Genomic DNA, 15,381 nt, shown 5'->3' on the forward strand with positions numbered 1-15,381 from the left:
AGCAAATTCGGATTATTTTAATAACTGTACATTAACAATTGTTTCTGTAGTTTTAATTAAATGTTCCTTGTTTTTTTGTTTGTGTTTTATAGAGACTGTAAATGCTCAGACTTAATTACAAGAAATGCATGGTGTAAGACAAGTCGCACATGGATTATAAATGAAGGCTACTGTTACCAGTAGCCATACTTGTATGTACTTGGGTAATATCTCCCTTTCTCTTTACTACTTCTTAATGTAGATGTAGTGAAAAAATAAACAACAACCAAACAATTGTAACCTGAGAAAACCAAGAGTCGTAGTTAGGGAAGCAGGATGTTCAGCATTTTAGCTTGATTAATGATCTCACCCTATGAATGGTTTGGGGCCTCCTTTGTGTATTTTTGTTTCATAATGTACCTAATGTTTTCATTAAGTGTGTACTGCAGGCAAGCCAGTGTATTCAGTGTTGTTCAATATTAAAGGGGGGGTGGTTCATGCGCACTACTGCAACCTTACAGACCCTCTTGTCTTCAGCCCAAATGGTATGTCCTGTATTTCCACATTTTGATTTTGCAGACTGTGGGGCAGATTTTCACTTCCTTGATATAGTCCATCTTAAATGAATAGAAGCACAATAGTGCTTTAAAATTTGAATTTGCAACAAACTGAACTGAGTTCATAGTGACACATTTTCTGAAGTTTTCCTAAACCCAAGTAATGATTTCTACAACAATGTTGTTTCATGTTTGTAATGTTCAGTAGTTTGTTTGTTTGTTTTTTTTCCAGTCTTGGCACAACTCAAAGAAACATTTCTGTACTACATGTCATAAAATCCCCTAAATTCATAGCAGCTGTACATTGACAAACCTAACTGATAAATTGTCAAAGTAAGATATTTCTTTAGTTCCCAGTGAATGTTGAGTCATTTCAAATATTTTATTTGAATTTTTTTTTATTGTATTTTGAATTTTGAGCTAACCAGAATTTTTATTCCTGCAAAGTTAAGTCTCAGTGGCATGCTATTGTTTGTTTTCTACCAAATCAGCTCACTGACCTTTTGCAAGTTGATCTTAATGCTAGATGTAAGGGGGGAAAAAAAAGAAAGTGTTTTTGAAGCCTAACTTACCTTTCCCCAGCTTTTCTTCTTGCCTGCATAAAATTAAAAATTCACCCTTGTTTCTCACTCTGAGTCACATGATGTAAGAAATTGTTCAAATAATAACTACTGGGTGGAAGAATCTTTAACAGGGCAACCAGCACAACAATTTGGTAACATAATTTGAAGAACTAATAATTACATGTGGTACAACATTATACTGCAGAAGTGGCATGCTAGGTAGCATCACAGTTTGCTAGCAGTTTAAAGGTTTGCTCCGTGTAGAAAAGTAATGACAGATGAAGAAGAGGGACTGCAAGTGAAGTTTAAAAATAAACCACTCGAACTTTTCCGTAATAAAGAAATAATGTTTTGCTACGTTTTTGATCTCGCTGTCACAGCAACAGGGTACTAGGTGAGGTAAAGATAACACATTACATGAACCTAACAGGTGTTTTTTCAAACAACAGAATAGTTTGTGCAACAAAATCTGGAAGTATAAGTTCACATGGTAATTGTTTCAAAGCTGCACTTTGGTGCTGCAGTGGAAGTGAATGCTAAGGAGCCATGTGTCGGCTTTGTTTAAAAACGGAGGCAACAAAAGTGGCCGTACATGTAACTGACTCTAAAGCCAGGAATAAAAGGTTTGATATTCAGCTGTTATGGCATTAAAGTTTTTAATGTTATTTTGTTTATTATATATCTTATAAAAACTATAAATATCTACTTACGCAGAAATATTTAATAATAATGATACCAGGTTATTGTGAAACTGCCAGACTCTTAAATTACCATTGTGCTTTTTTTTTTTTTTTTTTTTTTTTAAATTATCATGCCACCCAGCACTATGTCCAATAAAACCTTATTAGCAAATGTTAAACTGAACATTTAGACACTAAGAGTGAGAACAGGTGAGTGGCAGGGAACGTATTGTTACTGTTGGATCTAGGTCTTGACTGCGGTTTGTGGTTAATTCAAAGTCTGTTATTAATAAACAGAGGAAATCTGAGGTAGCTGTTGTGAAATACCTCCAAAATGCTTAAGCTTTGTTCTTGGCTTCTTCTATGCTATGTTAGCTTTCTTGCTAGCGCCGCATACACTGCCTCTGACCCGTGACATGGTAAACAGAGCATACAGCTGAACTTAATAAATCGTCCACATTTATTTACCTGCTGACACAGATACCTGATCCAGCTGTTTGACTTGGGATAGGATCAAGCTCAGTTCATCCTGTGGCGTTGTAGTTATGTCACATCCGGAGTTCTCTGGAAAGGCTATGCAAAAAATGTGGATTATGTGGAAAACCATTTGGAACATGGGACGGGCTGCAATGTGTGAAGGTTACCTTGAGTTTGTTTACAGTGATGCCCAAGTTTGAAGTGCTTAGGTTGACTTCTGTTTAAGGAGCAAGATAGTGAGCTGCTTTATTTGTTGTCTTTTTTTCTTTTCTTTTTTTTAAAGATGTAAATCTATTGACTCTAATTTTACAGTGTATTAAACTGAATGAGGCGCATTGTTAGACTAAGGCCTATCTGTTACATATGACGAAAATAATGATGGATACCTTTATTTTGAATTTGATGTGAATTCAGTACAGTATAAGCTGGATCCAATGAGGAAAACGGATGCTCAAGCCTTGATTGAAGTGCTCTAATAAGCATTCAGCAGTCATGCACGCTTGCATGCACTGGCTGTGGTGGGCTTTGATAACTATCAGTACTGCTGCAAAGATGTAACTTGGGCTGTCTTATATGGGTAGAAAAAATTGTTCCTGTATGCTTCAGAGAGTCGAGGTGAAACACTGTATGTTGAAAACTTGAACAAAGCTTGGTGTAAAAGTAACAAACATGATGTGCAGTAGAAATTGTGGCCTCTGAATGTGTGTGGTGACAGTGATTCATGCTACCAGCTCAGCCTTTTCCTTTAAGAAGATGGCCTTGTGGCCCCTTAATGTGGAAATGTCTGTGTCAGAAGTACCTTTAACCGCATGAAGCCACAGCCTCTGTAAAGTCATCATTGTAGTTTGGTCCAGAGTTTAAAGAGGAGTTGCTAGTTATGAGTCAGGCTAGATTAAACAGGGTTTACTTACATCAGTTGTGGTTTTCTTGTACTGTGCTGGGACAAGATTGTCAACCCCTCCCAACCCCCCTACAGGCCTGCCCTCACACAGCGTTTAACAATCTGGGTCCCAAGTACACTTCACTTTTTCTCAGCATTTCAATTCCCACCTCTTGCGTTTCTTCTTTTATGCACACAGCCTAAAAGAAACACTGCTGCAAAGCACAAAGATGGCAACTAAGGAATGTATTTCAGGGCTAAAGTGGGGCATTTTCTTTTGGACTGCTATCCTCTTATAGAACTTTTAGATTTATTAGCACTGATTTTATTTTTTTATTTTTTTGTACATGGAGGCAGCTGTTGTTGAGGAAGGTGTTGGTGCTCCAAGTTTGGGCTTGATTACTACATGTATACCTTGAGTCAGCCCACTACACAGCAGGCACACTAGACAAATGAACTGGAATCAAGGGGTAAAATGTGCTCAGGCACATTATCAATTACCTTGCTGAGTGCACGCTTGGTCTAAAATAGGAGGTTCTGCCTATCACAGTTAGTAGCCACAGGTCTGGAGGGTTGCGTCTATGCATGCATGCATGCATGCACGCACGCACACACCAGGTATTGGGATAAAATCTGCTAATATGCTGTGGGATTAATGTGATCTTTGACTGCTGAGCCTATTTGGACACAAGTCTAATTTTTTTTTTTTTTTTTTGCTGTTTTCCTAAAACTTTCAAAACCTCTAGACAGGGCTCTAGACTAACTTTTTACCATGGGCGCACCGGTACGCCTAACTTTAAAAATTTAGGCGTACCGGCACAAAAGTTGGGCGCACTCAAATTTTTCAACCGCATCACTTAACACCGCAGTTTTACATGTGCACTGTCTTTGGGGGGGAAGTCCATACAGACAATATTCATTTCTAAATTATTAACTAACAAACTTGTGCTTTAAGTGCTTTGTCAATATTGTAGAAAATGTTAAACTTAATCATCATCTCGGCCTCCTCGATGACCTGTTTGCTGCTGCATGCTGCTGAAAGGCAGTGGGGAGAGGGGACACTTGGGCAGTGCATTTATTGCAGGATATGATGTGTTTTCTGGATACACTGTGCTTTTTCAGTGTTCACAGATTGATGGCACCGTGTCAGAGCACTGGCTGTGAATTTCAGACGGATCAGGCCTTAACTTAACAAAAAAGTTATCAATAGTTCTTTTCATTTTTTCTCATTACCCACAGCTACATCCACTTCTGTCAGGCCTAGGCTGCTCACTAGGGCTGGGTATCATCACTGATTTCTATAATCCATTCGATTCCGGTTCTCAAAGTCCTGATCCGATTCAATTTAGCCTCAGACAGTCAGAAATATTATAATTCTGATCATTTATCAGTACTGATACATGTGAGACTTCATCAGAATTGTGAACATCACAGCAGATGCCTTTGTGTCAAAGTAACTGAGAATATAAAACAGAAAAACATGAAGGAGATTTTTCTGGCCTGGCTTTTTATAGCAGATAACCTTAAAAATATTCTGCAATATTCTGCAATTTTGCATAATTTTAAGAAGTTTAAATTTCTTCAGTATTGAACAGCAGAAATTAGGCTTTCTTGTCCGAGATCATTTAAGTGAAAAAAGAAAAACACAGCGCTGTAAACAACGGTAGACTGGTGGGTAATAAGCGAATGAATAATGCAGAAAACAGAGATTTGAGACAGGAAACTGTTCTTGAAGTACAGAGAGCGAGAGAGAGCTGTGCATGAAGTGTGATTTTTTTTTTTTTTTTTTTTTTTTTAATTTTTAAATTTTTTTTTTTATCGTGGTGGAAGCTCGAATTTGCTGCTGGCTTGGCGAATTTTGGTTGGAGAGAGACAAAACCTGCAGCTCAGAATCAGCGCAAAAAGAGAGCTGGGCGATATGACCCAAAATTCATATCTCGATATTTTTTAGCTGGATGGCGATATAAGATATATATCTCGATATTTTTTTAAAGCCATAAAGTAAGAACAAAAAGAGAGTTCTTAGTCAAAGCTGTGTCCCAGATGTCACACAGGCACTTTTATTAACATACAGCATAGATGTACATGAATTATGAGCATTTATTAAATAATGATGCTCTATAAATAAAAGAAAACTATGTTGTTTTGTGCATAACAAAGAGCAAATTGTGCAGTCAAAATGTAAACTAACAGACGCTGACCATAATAACAAAGACAGATTTCACAGCTGCTCTGTTCCCAACTTCTACTGCGTGACTGACAGCCTGGAGTTTGAAATCCGCTTAGTAACCATGTCTCTGGACAGGTGCCATTTATGGTCCTATACACACACAATGTCTACGGTAATATTACGTTGAAGCACAGTACGTATCACTCCATGAGGCTCCTCGGTAGCCGTAATGCTCCGACAATCCATCAAGCGGTGCAGCTCCGTAGCTTACCAAAGTCGAACTAAAACATTTTTTGACAGATTGCTGAGCGCTGTGTATCACATAAAATCGGTTCGCGGTCATCAAGCACAACCAGAATTCATACAAAAGGCGCGCAGTCAACTTTTGAGAAGATGAAAGGATTTCGGGCCGTGCATGGCGTTAGCGTGGCTAGCTCGTTAGCGTGGTTAGCTCGTTAACACGTTGACGCCGTCCAGCCCCACGCACGGGGCAATGCGCAGTAACTCATTAACGGAGGCGAGGTCGAGTAACGTTGCGTAAAGACAAAAGTGGACGAAAGAGAGGCAAACTTGCGGCTCAGCAACTATAATTATAACGTAACATAGACTATATCGATATAAATGATATTGTCACATCTTATATCTCGTATAAAAATATATCGATATTTTTAAAAATCTCGATATATCGCCCAGCTCTAACGTAAACACAGAGCGGACCCGACGCATCAGAATCGCTGAGCTCCGACAGCGTGTCCGTGTTCGGGCCGTCGGGTGAGAAAGCCGAGAAAGACAAAGCTGATTCTGGTGCGTCCGGTCCGCTCTGTGTTTACGTCTTTGTGTGGAATCCGTGTACCTGCTCTCATTTGCTGTTTGTTGGTTGTTGAAATAGTTTTGTGAGCTTTAATCTAAGAATCTGGCGTTTCTGGCAAAACAGTTATATTTAAAAGTCCATTCAAGATTTAATGAATCAATATCGCTTTATTCAAGCTACTCACCTCTCTCTTCCACCTGCACTTTCAACTGGACCACGGCCAATCAGAGGTCCCGCCCCTGACTATCTCTGATTGGTTTAGTCCACGATAGGGGCATAATGTGTGTCTGTTGTTGACCACACGGAGAGTTGCAGAGATTTTTTTGTTTGTTTGTTTGTTTGTTTGTTTGTTTGTTTTTTGTTTGTTTTTTTGTTTTTTGTTACCCGAACAGTTTTTTTTTTTTTTTTTTTTTTTTTGTTTTGGTCGCACAAAAACCCACAAAAGCTGATTTTATTTTTTTGTTTATTTTCAATTTTTAACTTGAGGAGGTGATGATTTAGTAACGATGCTTAGTCCTACAATGACTAAGCATCGTTACTAAATCATCACCTCCTCAAGTTAAATCTACATAAGTGATTTAACATTTCATTTAAAAACTTGATTAGGATTACAAGAAACTGTTAATCATCAGTCCACACAGTGGTATTTCTGCCCTTTAGCCAGCATCACTAAAGGGGCAAATTTTTCTAACAGACTGACCAGATGTACACCTCTTTATGCTTACTCCAGTTGCATGGGGGTGTCATTGAAAAATGATGTCATATCTGCTGGTGTCTGCTACTGTTTTTGTATCAGTTCAGCTGGTCGTGCACCCCTCAATTTTTGTAACTTGGCATTTTGTATCTCTGTCGGTTGACAGACTCTGCCAAGACCCCCCCCCCCCCCAAAATGTCTTTGCTTTTGGCTTTGACCTCTTCTCCTCCTACGTTGGTGCTGTTCTGGTGGTGACACCTGTTGTTCACGAGAATACTGCAGCAGCTTCCTGTGCTTTAGCGGCAAGTGTAAATAAATAAAAATAAATAAAGGGAATGTAGAATGTTGCAGCAGTGCGGAGTGTACACTGGTGCTGTGTGACTGTGCAGAGCAGGGTTTTTCAGTTGTAGCACAGAGGGTTACTGCAAGAGGGTTTGGGGCAATGTTGTCAGTTAATATTTGCAACTTAAGCATTCAAAACTGTTAAATAAACCACAATTTTTCAGACAGTTTTGAGAGTTGTGGACAGTTGAGACAACAAAAACTGGAAATATTGGAATGGTTGCGTTTTTGCTTGGCTGTGTTGGCAGCCAGGATTCTCAGTCTGTGTCTTTGACCTATCTTTTCACGTGCAGTATACATGTATAGAATATATCAATATCTGTGACTGTCCCATTCCTACAAAATGCCGGATGTTGTTTGTTAAAAAGACCAGGTTGTTATGGAAGTCTGGATTTACATAGATTAAAGCAGAGATAATACTTTTTTGATACTCTGCCGGGGTCCACCCAGGTCCCAGTGTCATAAACTTTGCCATGAGTAAGTTAGCATGAGGGTCTATCCAAATGTCTGTTCCTGCCTGAGGTTTTTTGTGATCATTTACATTACAGTGCAACGACTGTGCATGCGCCTCAGGCGGCAGACTTCGAAGAAGTATAACAGGAATGACTATTCGGCCGTTGGGTCTCCAGTTGTCTTTGTCTCTGTTTGCAACAGTACATAATCCAGGTTTAACACTTTTAAATTAACTCAAAAATCTTCTCCACTCCACACTGTGTCATCAAACACAGTACATGAATATGGGAACTAAATATATTGTGATATATGCAAGTCCTAAGTGTCAGTATCTTTATCAAAAATGGACTTGCACACTTACTATTTCATAAGTGGTGGCAGTGGTTGAGCTTAGCAAATGAATGTGAAGTGACCACGTAGGAATGCACCAATTTTTTTAATCCATTGTAGAGGGGAAAAAGTCAGTTGGTGAATGGTGAAAGTTGTCTAATGGACAAAAGGTTACAATTATACAAATATTATACATGATACACATATCACATAAGAGTCATTTAAAACTGTTGATCAAATTATTTTATAATCAAGTTTGATTTTAAATTAAATTATTCCTTAGAGCTAAATAATGTGTAGACCCTTTTTTTCAGAGCGCTCCTGTTGAAAAGTCTCAGGATTGCAACAGCAGCAGTTTTGGGATCACCAGTTTATCAAAACATAATTGTTTCTAGCAATTATCCCGTTGTGTACTTTTTAAGAGTCGAAACCCTTTCATTTTCTGTCTGGGGTTCCCTTGTTGCTCTGTGTGGGGAAAATTATGTCAAAAGAGATTGTATTTGCAGCAGCATCATGAAAGCAAAGCCTAGTTTATTACAGTTACATCCTCAGATTCAGTTCCTGCCCCTTTGTCATGTCTTGGCAGTTACTTGGTCTTTTTTTTTTTTCTTTCTTCCCCTACCGGAGAGCCACCATGATTTTGCACTCAAACATTGGACTGAAAAACTGGTTTTAATAGATTAGTGGCTGCTCTCATTCCACATTACCCAGACACCAGAGACTTTACTGGTACTGCAAATGAAAGTGCATGAAATAATGAATGACATGCAATTAAATGTTCATTTGAAGTAAGTTGACTTAAAGTTTACGTACCTAAAAGCACAAAGAAATAAGTGGTCTAAACTACAGTGTCTGCTTAGATTAACAACAATAAGATGAGCTCATGCTCATCCCATTCTGAGATTTTTAAGATCTCTGGCTCTCACTAGCTAGTTTAATTCTACATTAAGACCTCTTAAATGAGGGGAAGGGTGGGTTGCTCAGATGTAATTAATGGGCACAGAATATCACACTAAGTTATTAGCCAGCGGTTACCAGCAGTATTATTGGTTGGGTTTTACCTAGAAGGCAGCTCATTTTCTCTGAAATAGTACTAATGGTTTTGTCTGACGTATTGTTGGGATAGCTTACATTTTGATCTAGTTGTTCATTTCATTGCACGTAAATGCTTCAAGAATGATTCCTGTTAGACTGGTGTCGGTGCCAGTTATGTTGTCAGTAGGCATGTGGTGTATATACACTTGTCCTGATGGATTTTATTTAAGTTTAACACGATAAAAGATAGATGGTGTTGTACGTGTAAACATGGCAGCGTTGTAGGTGGAGCTGAGCAGGAACAAGTGCTTATGTGTAAACACAGTGAAAAAGGTCTTTTAAATTGGTGTTGTGACTGAAATTCTTGACTCATTCACTACTTCCTGCTCTGTTTAGTAGTTATATGTAGAGGATTATACACAGGAGAGGGGATTTGGTGACGGCTGATATCTAAACTATTTATTCCTGTTTAGTGAATGAAGTGCTTGTGTTCTCTGAGGAAAAACACGATAAAGTAAAACATTAATGATCAACTTCCTTGACCTCTTTCCCTGTGCATATGAGACTGTTGTGAAATCTTTGTCTGAGAGCGGTGCTAAGTTTAGCCCGAGTCAGTGGTGAGAAAACACAACCTTAAGGACTGAAGCTCTCTTGTGCCTGGCTAATGGATGGGTTGAAGTTGAGGCCGAACGGTTTAAAGTCAACTTTATTTATTTTTTCCCTTTCTTTCTTCATTTTTACACACGTCTGTAAAATGCACACTGTTACTCCTCTCACAAGTGGTTTGCTGGTTTAGAAATGTTCATTGTTTTCCCTTGAGAGATCTTCCACTGTAGGTCATTAGCAAAAGCAGTTGTTTACATTTTGCTGCAGCTTGCCTTGCACTCTGGTCATTGACTTTTCTTCTTTTTCATGACAAAATAGACGCACAGACTTTTTTTTCCCTGTGATATTGCATTTTGTTTTCTTCAGTTCTTCTCTTGCTTGCTGGCCACTGTTCCTAACACAGCATTTTTCTCTCATGGTCACTGCCTTTTACCCATCTATAATTCACACAGGATGAGACAGTTTTCTCCTCGAACATTAACAGATTGAATCTACATTGGCTGAAATACACTACTGATCAAAAGTTTGGATGAAAATATCGGGGGTGAATCAGAACTTGCTAAAATATTTAAATAAGCGTGAAAAGAAGAGAAAGATAGGGTCTTATTTTCATTATTTAAGCTTGAGGTATATGAATCAGAAAAGCGCAACAATTGTGAGATCGGACCATCTGTCAAACAATGTGGAGGAAATGTCTAGGAAAGTGTGAGATTTGAACAAGAAAAGTTTTATTTCCAAACTACTTGTTTTAATAAAACACGAGTTTGCTAGTATTGTTAAAACGAAATCACCACCAAAGTAACGCTAATTGTCAGTCCTATTGTAGGAAGCTAGACTGTAACATTCAGGAAGTGCACATTAATATTAAACTAATTTAACTTGAAGTCATTTTCAAGAAGCTTGTCTTTATGGCAAAATTATATTCAGTAAATATCAGAATTTCTCAGCAGTGTCACAGTTCATTTAATGACTTAAGGAAAACTGCAAAATTTTGACTCCAAACCTTTGAGCCTTGGTGTATACAACAGCTTCATTTCACTGGTATTATTGTTCTAAACACAAAGTACTGTGCAAATGTCTCGAGTCATTTCTTTTTATTTTGTTTCCAATGAGCCAAAGTGTCATGTAATTTTTATTTATTTTTTTTAATAATCTTGAGCAATAGGTCTCCAGGCTTTCTAAATGGCTCCTTTTGACATTGGCCAGTACTTGTACCTGATTCTTTTACAGAGGATTTGTTTTCCTCCAAAGAAGAGATTTGAATGTCCTTCAAGAACTATTAATGAAGGCTACTTACAGAAAGCCTGACTAAGGGTTTGGGCTGTGTTTGGGGGAAAAATGGCAAATACTGACTTTAAAACTTGTTAGATTTGTACAAACTATTTGTTATGTTTGCACATCTCAATCTCAATTTCCCGTTTTCCTAGCCCAACATAAAGAAATGAAGACTGACTTAAGACTTTTGCACAGCGCTGTAGATACTCCCATTATTCCAGTTTCCCCTTTTATTGTGTACCTTACTGTTTGATAAAGAAATTGCGACTCTTAGGTGGTTTATTGAAAAAAGATATATTAAGCCACATTAACAAATGCTTGTGTGTGTGTTTTCTGTGTGATTTTTTTTTTTCTTTTTCTTTCTTCTATTCTTTTTTTTTTTTTAAATTTATTTTTTTTATTGATTTTTTTTTTCCTCTTTGTGTTTGCTGCTACTAACCCTGGATTGGATTTGCTGGACTGGACTTGCTTCTTCATCTGGTCTGGTGTGGTTGTGCTCCCCTGTGGTTTGCATTGCCCTATGCACCTCTGCCCTTTTGGTGTTCGGCAGGCATCGGTAAACTGTCCACTGCCGATGGTAAAGCTTTTGCAGACCCCGAGGTGCTACGGCGACTGACGTCATCTGTGAGTTGTGCCCTGGACGAGGCCGCAGCTGCCCTCACCCGGATGAGAGCTGAAAACACACTCAATGCCGGCCAGGCAGACAAGTATGTATCTCGCTCACACCATCAACTCACTCTCTGCTTAATATACAATATATATGAGCATGCGTGTGTGTCTCTTTGCTGCCTGGAAGTAATTGTGTTGTTGTGAGGTGTGTGTGTGTGTGTTCACCTGCCACAGTGGCAGTAATTGTAGCAGTCTGGTTATTTTCAGCCGTAGTTTAGCAGAGGCGTGTTCAGATGGGGATGTCAACGCAGTGCGCAAATTGCTGGATGAGGGCCGGAGCGTCAATGAACACACGGAGGAAGGGGAGAGCTTGCTGTGTCTCGCGTGCTCAGCTGGCTACTATGAACTTGCACAGGTAAGGAAGAGGTTAGATTGGTGTCCGGATTAAGTTACTGCTAAATACTTAAGGGGCTGTATTCCTTTGACAAGCTGATGAATATATATTTACTTTTTCTCCCCCAATCTTTAGGTTTTGTTGGCTATGCATGCCAATGTGGAGGACAGGGGCATCAAGGGGGACATAACACCACTCATGGCTGCTGCCAGTGGAGGTTATGTGGACATTGTCAAACTACTACTTGTCCATGGGGCAGATGTCAATGCACAGTCCTCTACTGGTACGACTATTTTAACTTCTCTATTTATAAACCATTTAATGTGACTGCAAAACACACGGTATAATCTCACATCTGTCGTTCAGGCAACACAGCTTTGACATATGCATGTGCCGGTGGCTTCGTGGACGTAGTGAAGGTGCTGCTCAAAGAGGGTGCTAACATTGAGGACCACAATGAGAACGGACACACACCTCTCATGGAGGCGGCCAGTGCTGGCCACGTTGAGGTGGCCAGGGTACTATTGGAGTATGGCGCTGGCATCAACACACACTCCAATGAGTTCAAGGAGAGTGCTCTCACACTTGCGTGCTACAAAGGTCAGTACTTAAGTATGGAACTTGTATCCCTAGGTTAGTTTTTATGTTGGTTTATTTTTAGAAAGGAATGAACGTGCGTTGTCCTTTTATTTTTTTTTAATTGTTATGCAATTTAGCGCCCTCTTTACGAAGACTTGGGCTAATACTGTTGTAAAATAAAGCTCTTATATAAGTGCTGTCAGCTAGCCGAACAGTCAACTACTCTTTAAAATTCAGCTGGTTATTTTATTTTTCATTTTAATGAAATGTTTTGTTTTTGTTTTTTTTAAAGTTTACATCTTAAGATCAGTAAAATTGGCGTACTTCCAATCTACTCTGAACTGATCTAACTGGCTTCTTTTCCCCCAGTGGCAGGCTACTCCCATAACCTTGTCCAAAGGCCTGTAAAAGATTAATTACATTGATTTTGTTTGTCCTCTGCAGGTCACTTGGATATGGTGCGTTTTCTCTTGGAGGCCGGAGCAGACCAGGAACACAAAACGGATGAGATGCACACGGCGCTGATGGAAGCCTGCATGGTAAGCATCTGACCTAAAACCTCACTTCACATTTCACAACCCAAACCACTTGTTATGACTTTGTATTTGTAACTATAAACAACATTGAAGTAATCGGCATGGTCAAGAATGAATCGCTTTATATATCTTAGACTCCCTTTTGTGTATCAGTACAGCTCAAACAAAATGAACTTTAATATTAAAATTAAAAGAATAACATCAGAAGCATAACAGCAGGTCGTATTCACTGTCCAAACCCAGCAGGGTTCTGTTAATGGTTGGGTACTCGCATGGTTAAACAGGGGGAAAAGTGGAGTGAAAGAAGATTTTAATAATTTACACCATCTCTCCTGTGCTAATTGGTTTTTAACTTGTTTGCAGACCAGTCGAGCTAAATAATTGGGGAAGCGGTTTGCAGTTTTCTGAAAACATTTATTGTGCTATTGTAGATGTAACTGTACAGCAAGCTTTTAGATACCTTTTCCATCAGTCTGCTGAAAAATCACTTTTCTTTCTAGTTTTAAACACTTTTTCAAATTGATGGCTTAAATTCATGTAGCTAGACTAGAAATTGATACGTGTATTTATTCAGGTGCTTATCTCTATATTCTCTGTGTGTCTCGCTGTCCCAGGATGGCCATGTGGAGGTGGCACGGCTGCTGTTGGACAGCGGCGCGCAAGTCAACATGCCAGCTGATTCCTTTGAGTCGCCCCTTACCCTGGCAGCTTGTGGAGGGCATGTGGAGCTGGCAGCCTTGCTCATAGAGAGAGGAGCCAACTTGGAGGAGGTATGCAAAGAGACACTTTAAAAACAAAACAAAACCAAAAAAAATTGTATAGCTGTTGATAGATTTGCTGTGAAGATATACTATAAATGCTTCAAGCCAAAAAGTGTCGGTCCTTTTAAACAAGTGTTTGCTTCCAAAATTGGAAAACGGCTAATTTTTCACTGTTATCTAAAATGTAAATGACAACATTGATATAACTGGCTATATGCAGCTGGATGAAAATTTACATCCACATAAACACAAGTCAGGCTTGTGTCTGTGTAACCTGTGAGTCATTTTCACCCTTATGTTTTCTTATCTGATGATGGTTCTGTTTGTGTCCAGGTTAATGATGAGGGCTACACTCCCCTGATGGAGGCAGCCAGAGAAGGCCATGAGGAGATGGTAGCACTGCTGCTGGCTCAAGGTAGCAGCCTTTGTTCTTGCATCTCTGAAACACCATAAATAAAAAAAACTTAACAATTTTGTTGACATGATCACTGTTGGTTATCATTGTTTTCCCATTTCAGTAGCTGAAGATAACAAAACTGTTCTTGCTCTGTCGTCTAGGTGCTAACATCAACGCCCAGACAGAGGAGACCCAGGAGACCGCTTTGACCCTAGCATGTTGTGGAGGCTTTTTAGAAGTGGCTGACTTCCTCATTAAGGCAGGGGCAGACATTGAGCTGGGCTGCTCTACCCCGCTAATGGAAGCTGCACAGGAAGGCCATCTGGAATTGGTGAAATACCTACTGGCTGCAGGTGGGCAAGGAAGAAGATACAGCAATGGTAGAAAGAAAAGACACACATCAAAAATGTCTTAGACTCTTGAGCTCACACTCCTGTAACTTTTTCTCGTTCAGGAGCAAACGTTCATGCCACGACGGCAACTGGCGATACAGCACTGACGTATGCGTGTGAGAACGGACACACTGATGTGGCAGACGTGCTACTGCAGGCTGGAGCCAATTTGGTACGCCGTACTCTTAAATCCTCTTAGTCACTCATGATTTGCCCTGCTTTTGTGAAAAAGTTTTCACGCATACGTTGGTTCAAGTGACAGCGGGGCAAGAAAAGACGTGTAAAAGTTTTTTGTGTGTAAATGTATATTGATTGAACTGAGCATCTTCTGCTGTGTAAAGCAAGACCTTTACCTTGTAGAACATCTACAGCAGCAGTTTTCTCGATGAATACAGATTATAGTCATTTTGTTTAACTTCTGTGTTGAACTCAACAAATCCACTTTCATCTTTTTCCTTTAGGAACATGAGTCTGAAGGGGGGCGGACGCCCTTAATGAAGGCAGCGAGGGCAGGGCATCTCTGTACAGTGCAGTTTCTTATCAGCAAAGGTGTGTAACTGAGTAGCTCTTGGATTTAAATACAGGTATTTGAGGGAAAAAATGCAAATCTAACCTCCTGTAGAGTTGGAGAATTGCCTATCTTGAAGGGGAAGTAGATTGTTTATATGGGAGGGGTTTTGTTTGTTTTTTTTCCCTGCACATCTGTCACTTAATTTATTCACTTCAATTAATCATAGTTTATGTCATTGCATGAAGGGATGGGAAGTTTAAAATTTCACCTGAAAATTGTTTTTTTACACCAGTACACTTTAAGTGTACGACCAGCAATTGTTATTACTTAAAGCTCTCTTCATCCATATT

At 39.3% G+C, this 15,381-nt stretch overlaps 1 protein-coding gene across 7 annotated transcripts in view; it reads left to right on the plus strand.

Annotated features, from left to right (window-relative positions):
• The window catches only part of ankhd1 (ankyrin repeat and KH domain containing 1), a 33,265-nt gene that overhangs the window by 6,326 nt on the left and 11,558 nt on the right, over positions 1–15,381 (plus strand). The window contains exons 3-12 of one of the 7 annotated variants that reach the window (XM_039616554.1): positions 11,403–11,559; positions 11,714–11,876; positions 11,991–12,138; positions 12,222–12,455; positions 12,879–12,973; positions 13,579–13,740; positions 14,065–14,146; positions 14,290–14,481; positions 14,583–14,692; positions 14,982–15,069. In XM_039616554.1, coding sequence (XP_039472488.1) covers positions 11,403–11,559; positions 11,714–11,876; positions 11,991–12,138; positions 12,222–12,455; positions 12,879–12,973; positions 13,579–13,740; positions 14,065–14,146; positions 14,290–14,481; positions 14,583–14,692; positions 14,982–15,069 — 1,431 coding nt within the window. The remainder of the gene's footprint in view (positions 1–11,402; positions 11,560–11,713; positions 11,877–11,990; positions 12,139–12,221; positions 12,456–12,878; positions 12,974–13,578; positions 13,741–14,064; positions 14,147–14,289; positions 14,482–14,582; positions 14,693–14,981; positions 15,070–15,381) is intronic. The other 6 variants (XM_031745180.2, XM_039616568.1, XM_031745181.2 and 3 more) reach the window with 6 other exon arrangements.

Source organism: Oreochromis aureus, linkage group 2 (assembly GCF_013358895.1).
Source record: "Oreochromis aureus strain Israel breed Guangdong linkage group 2, ZZ_aureus, whole genome shotgun sequence".
NCBI lineage: Eukaryota > Metazoa > Chordata > Actinopteri > Cichliformes > Cichlidae > Oreochromis > Oreochromis aureus.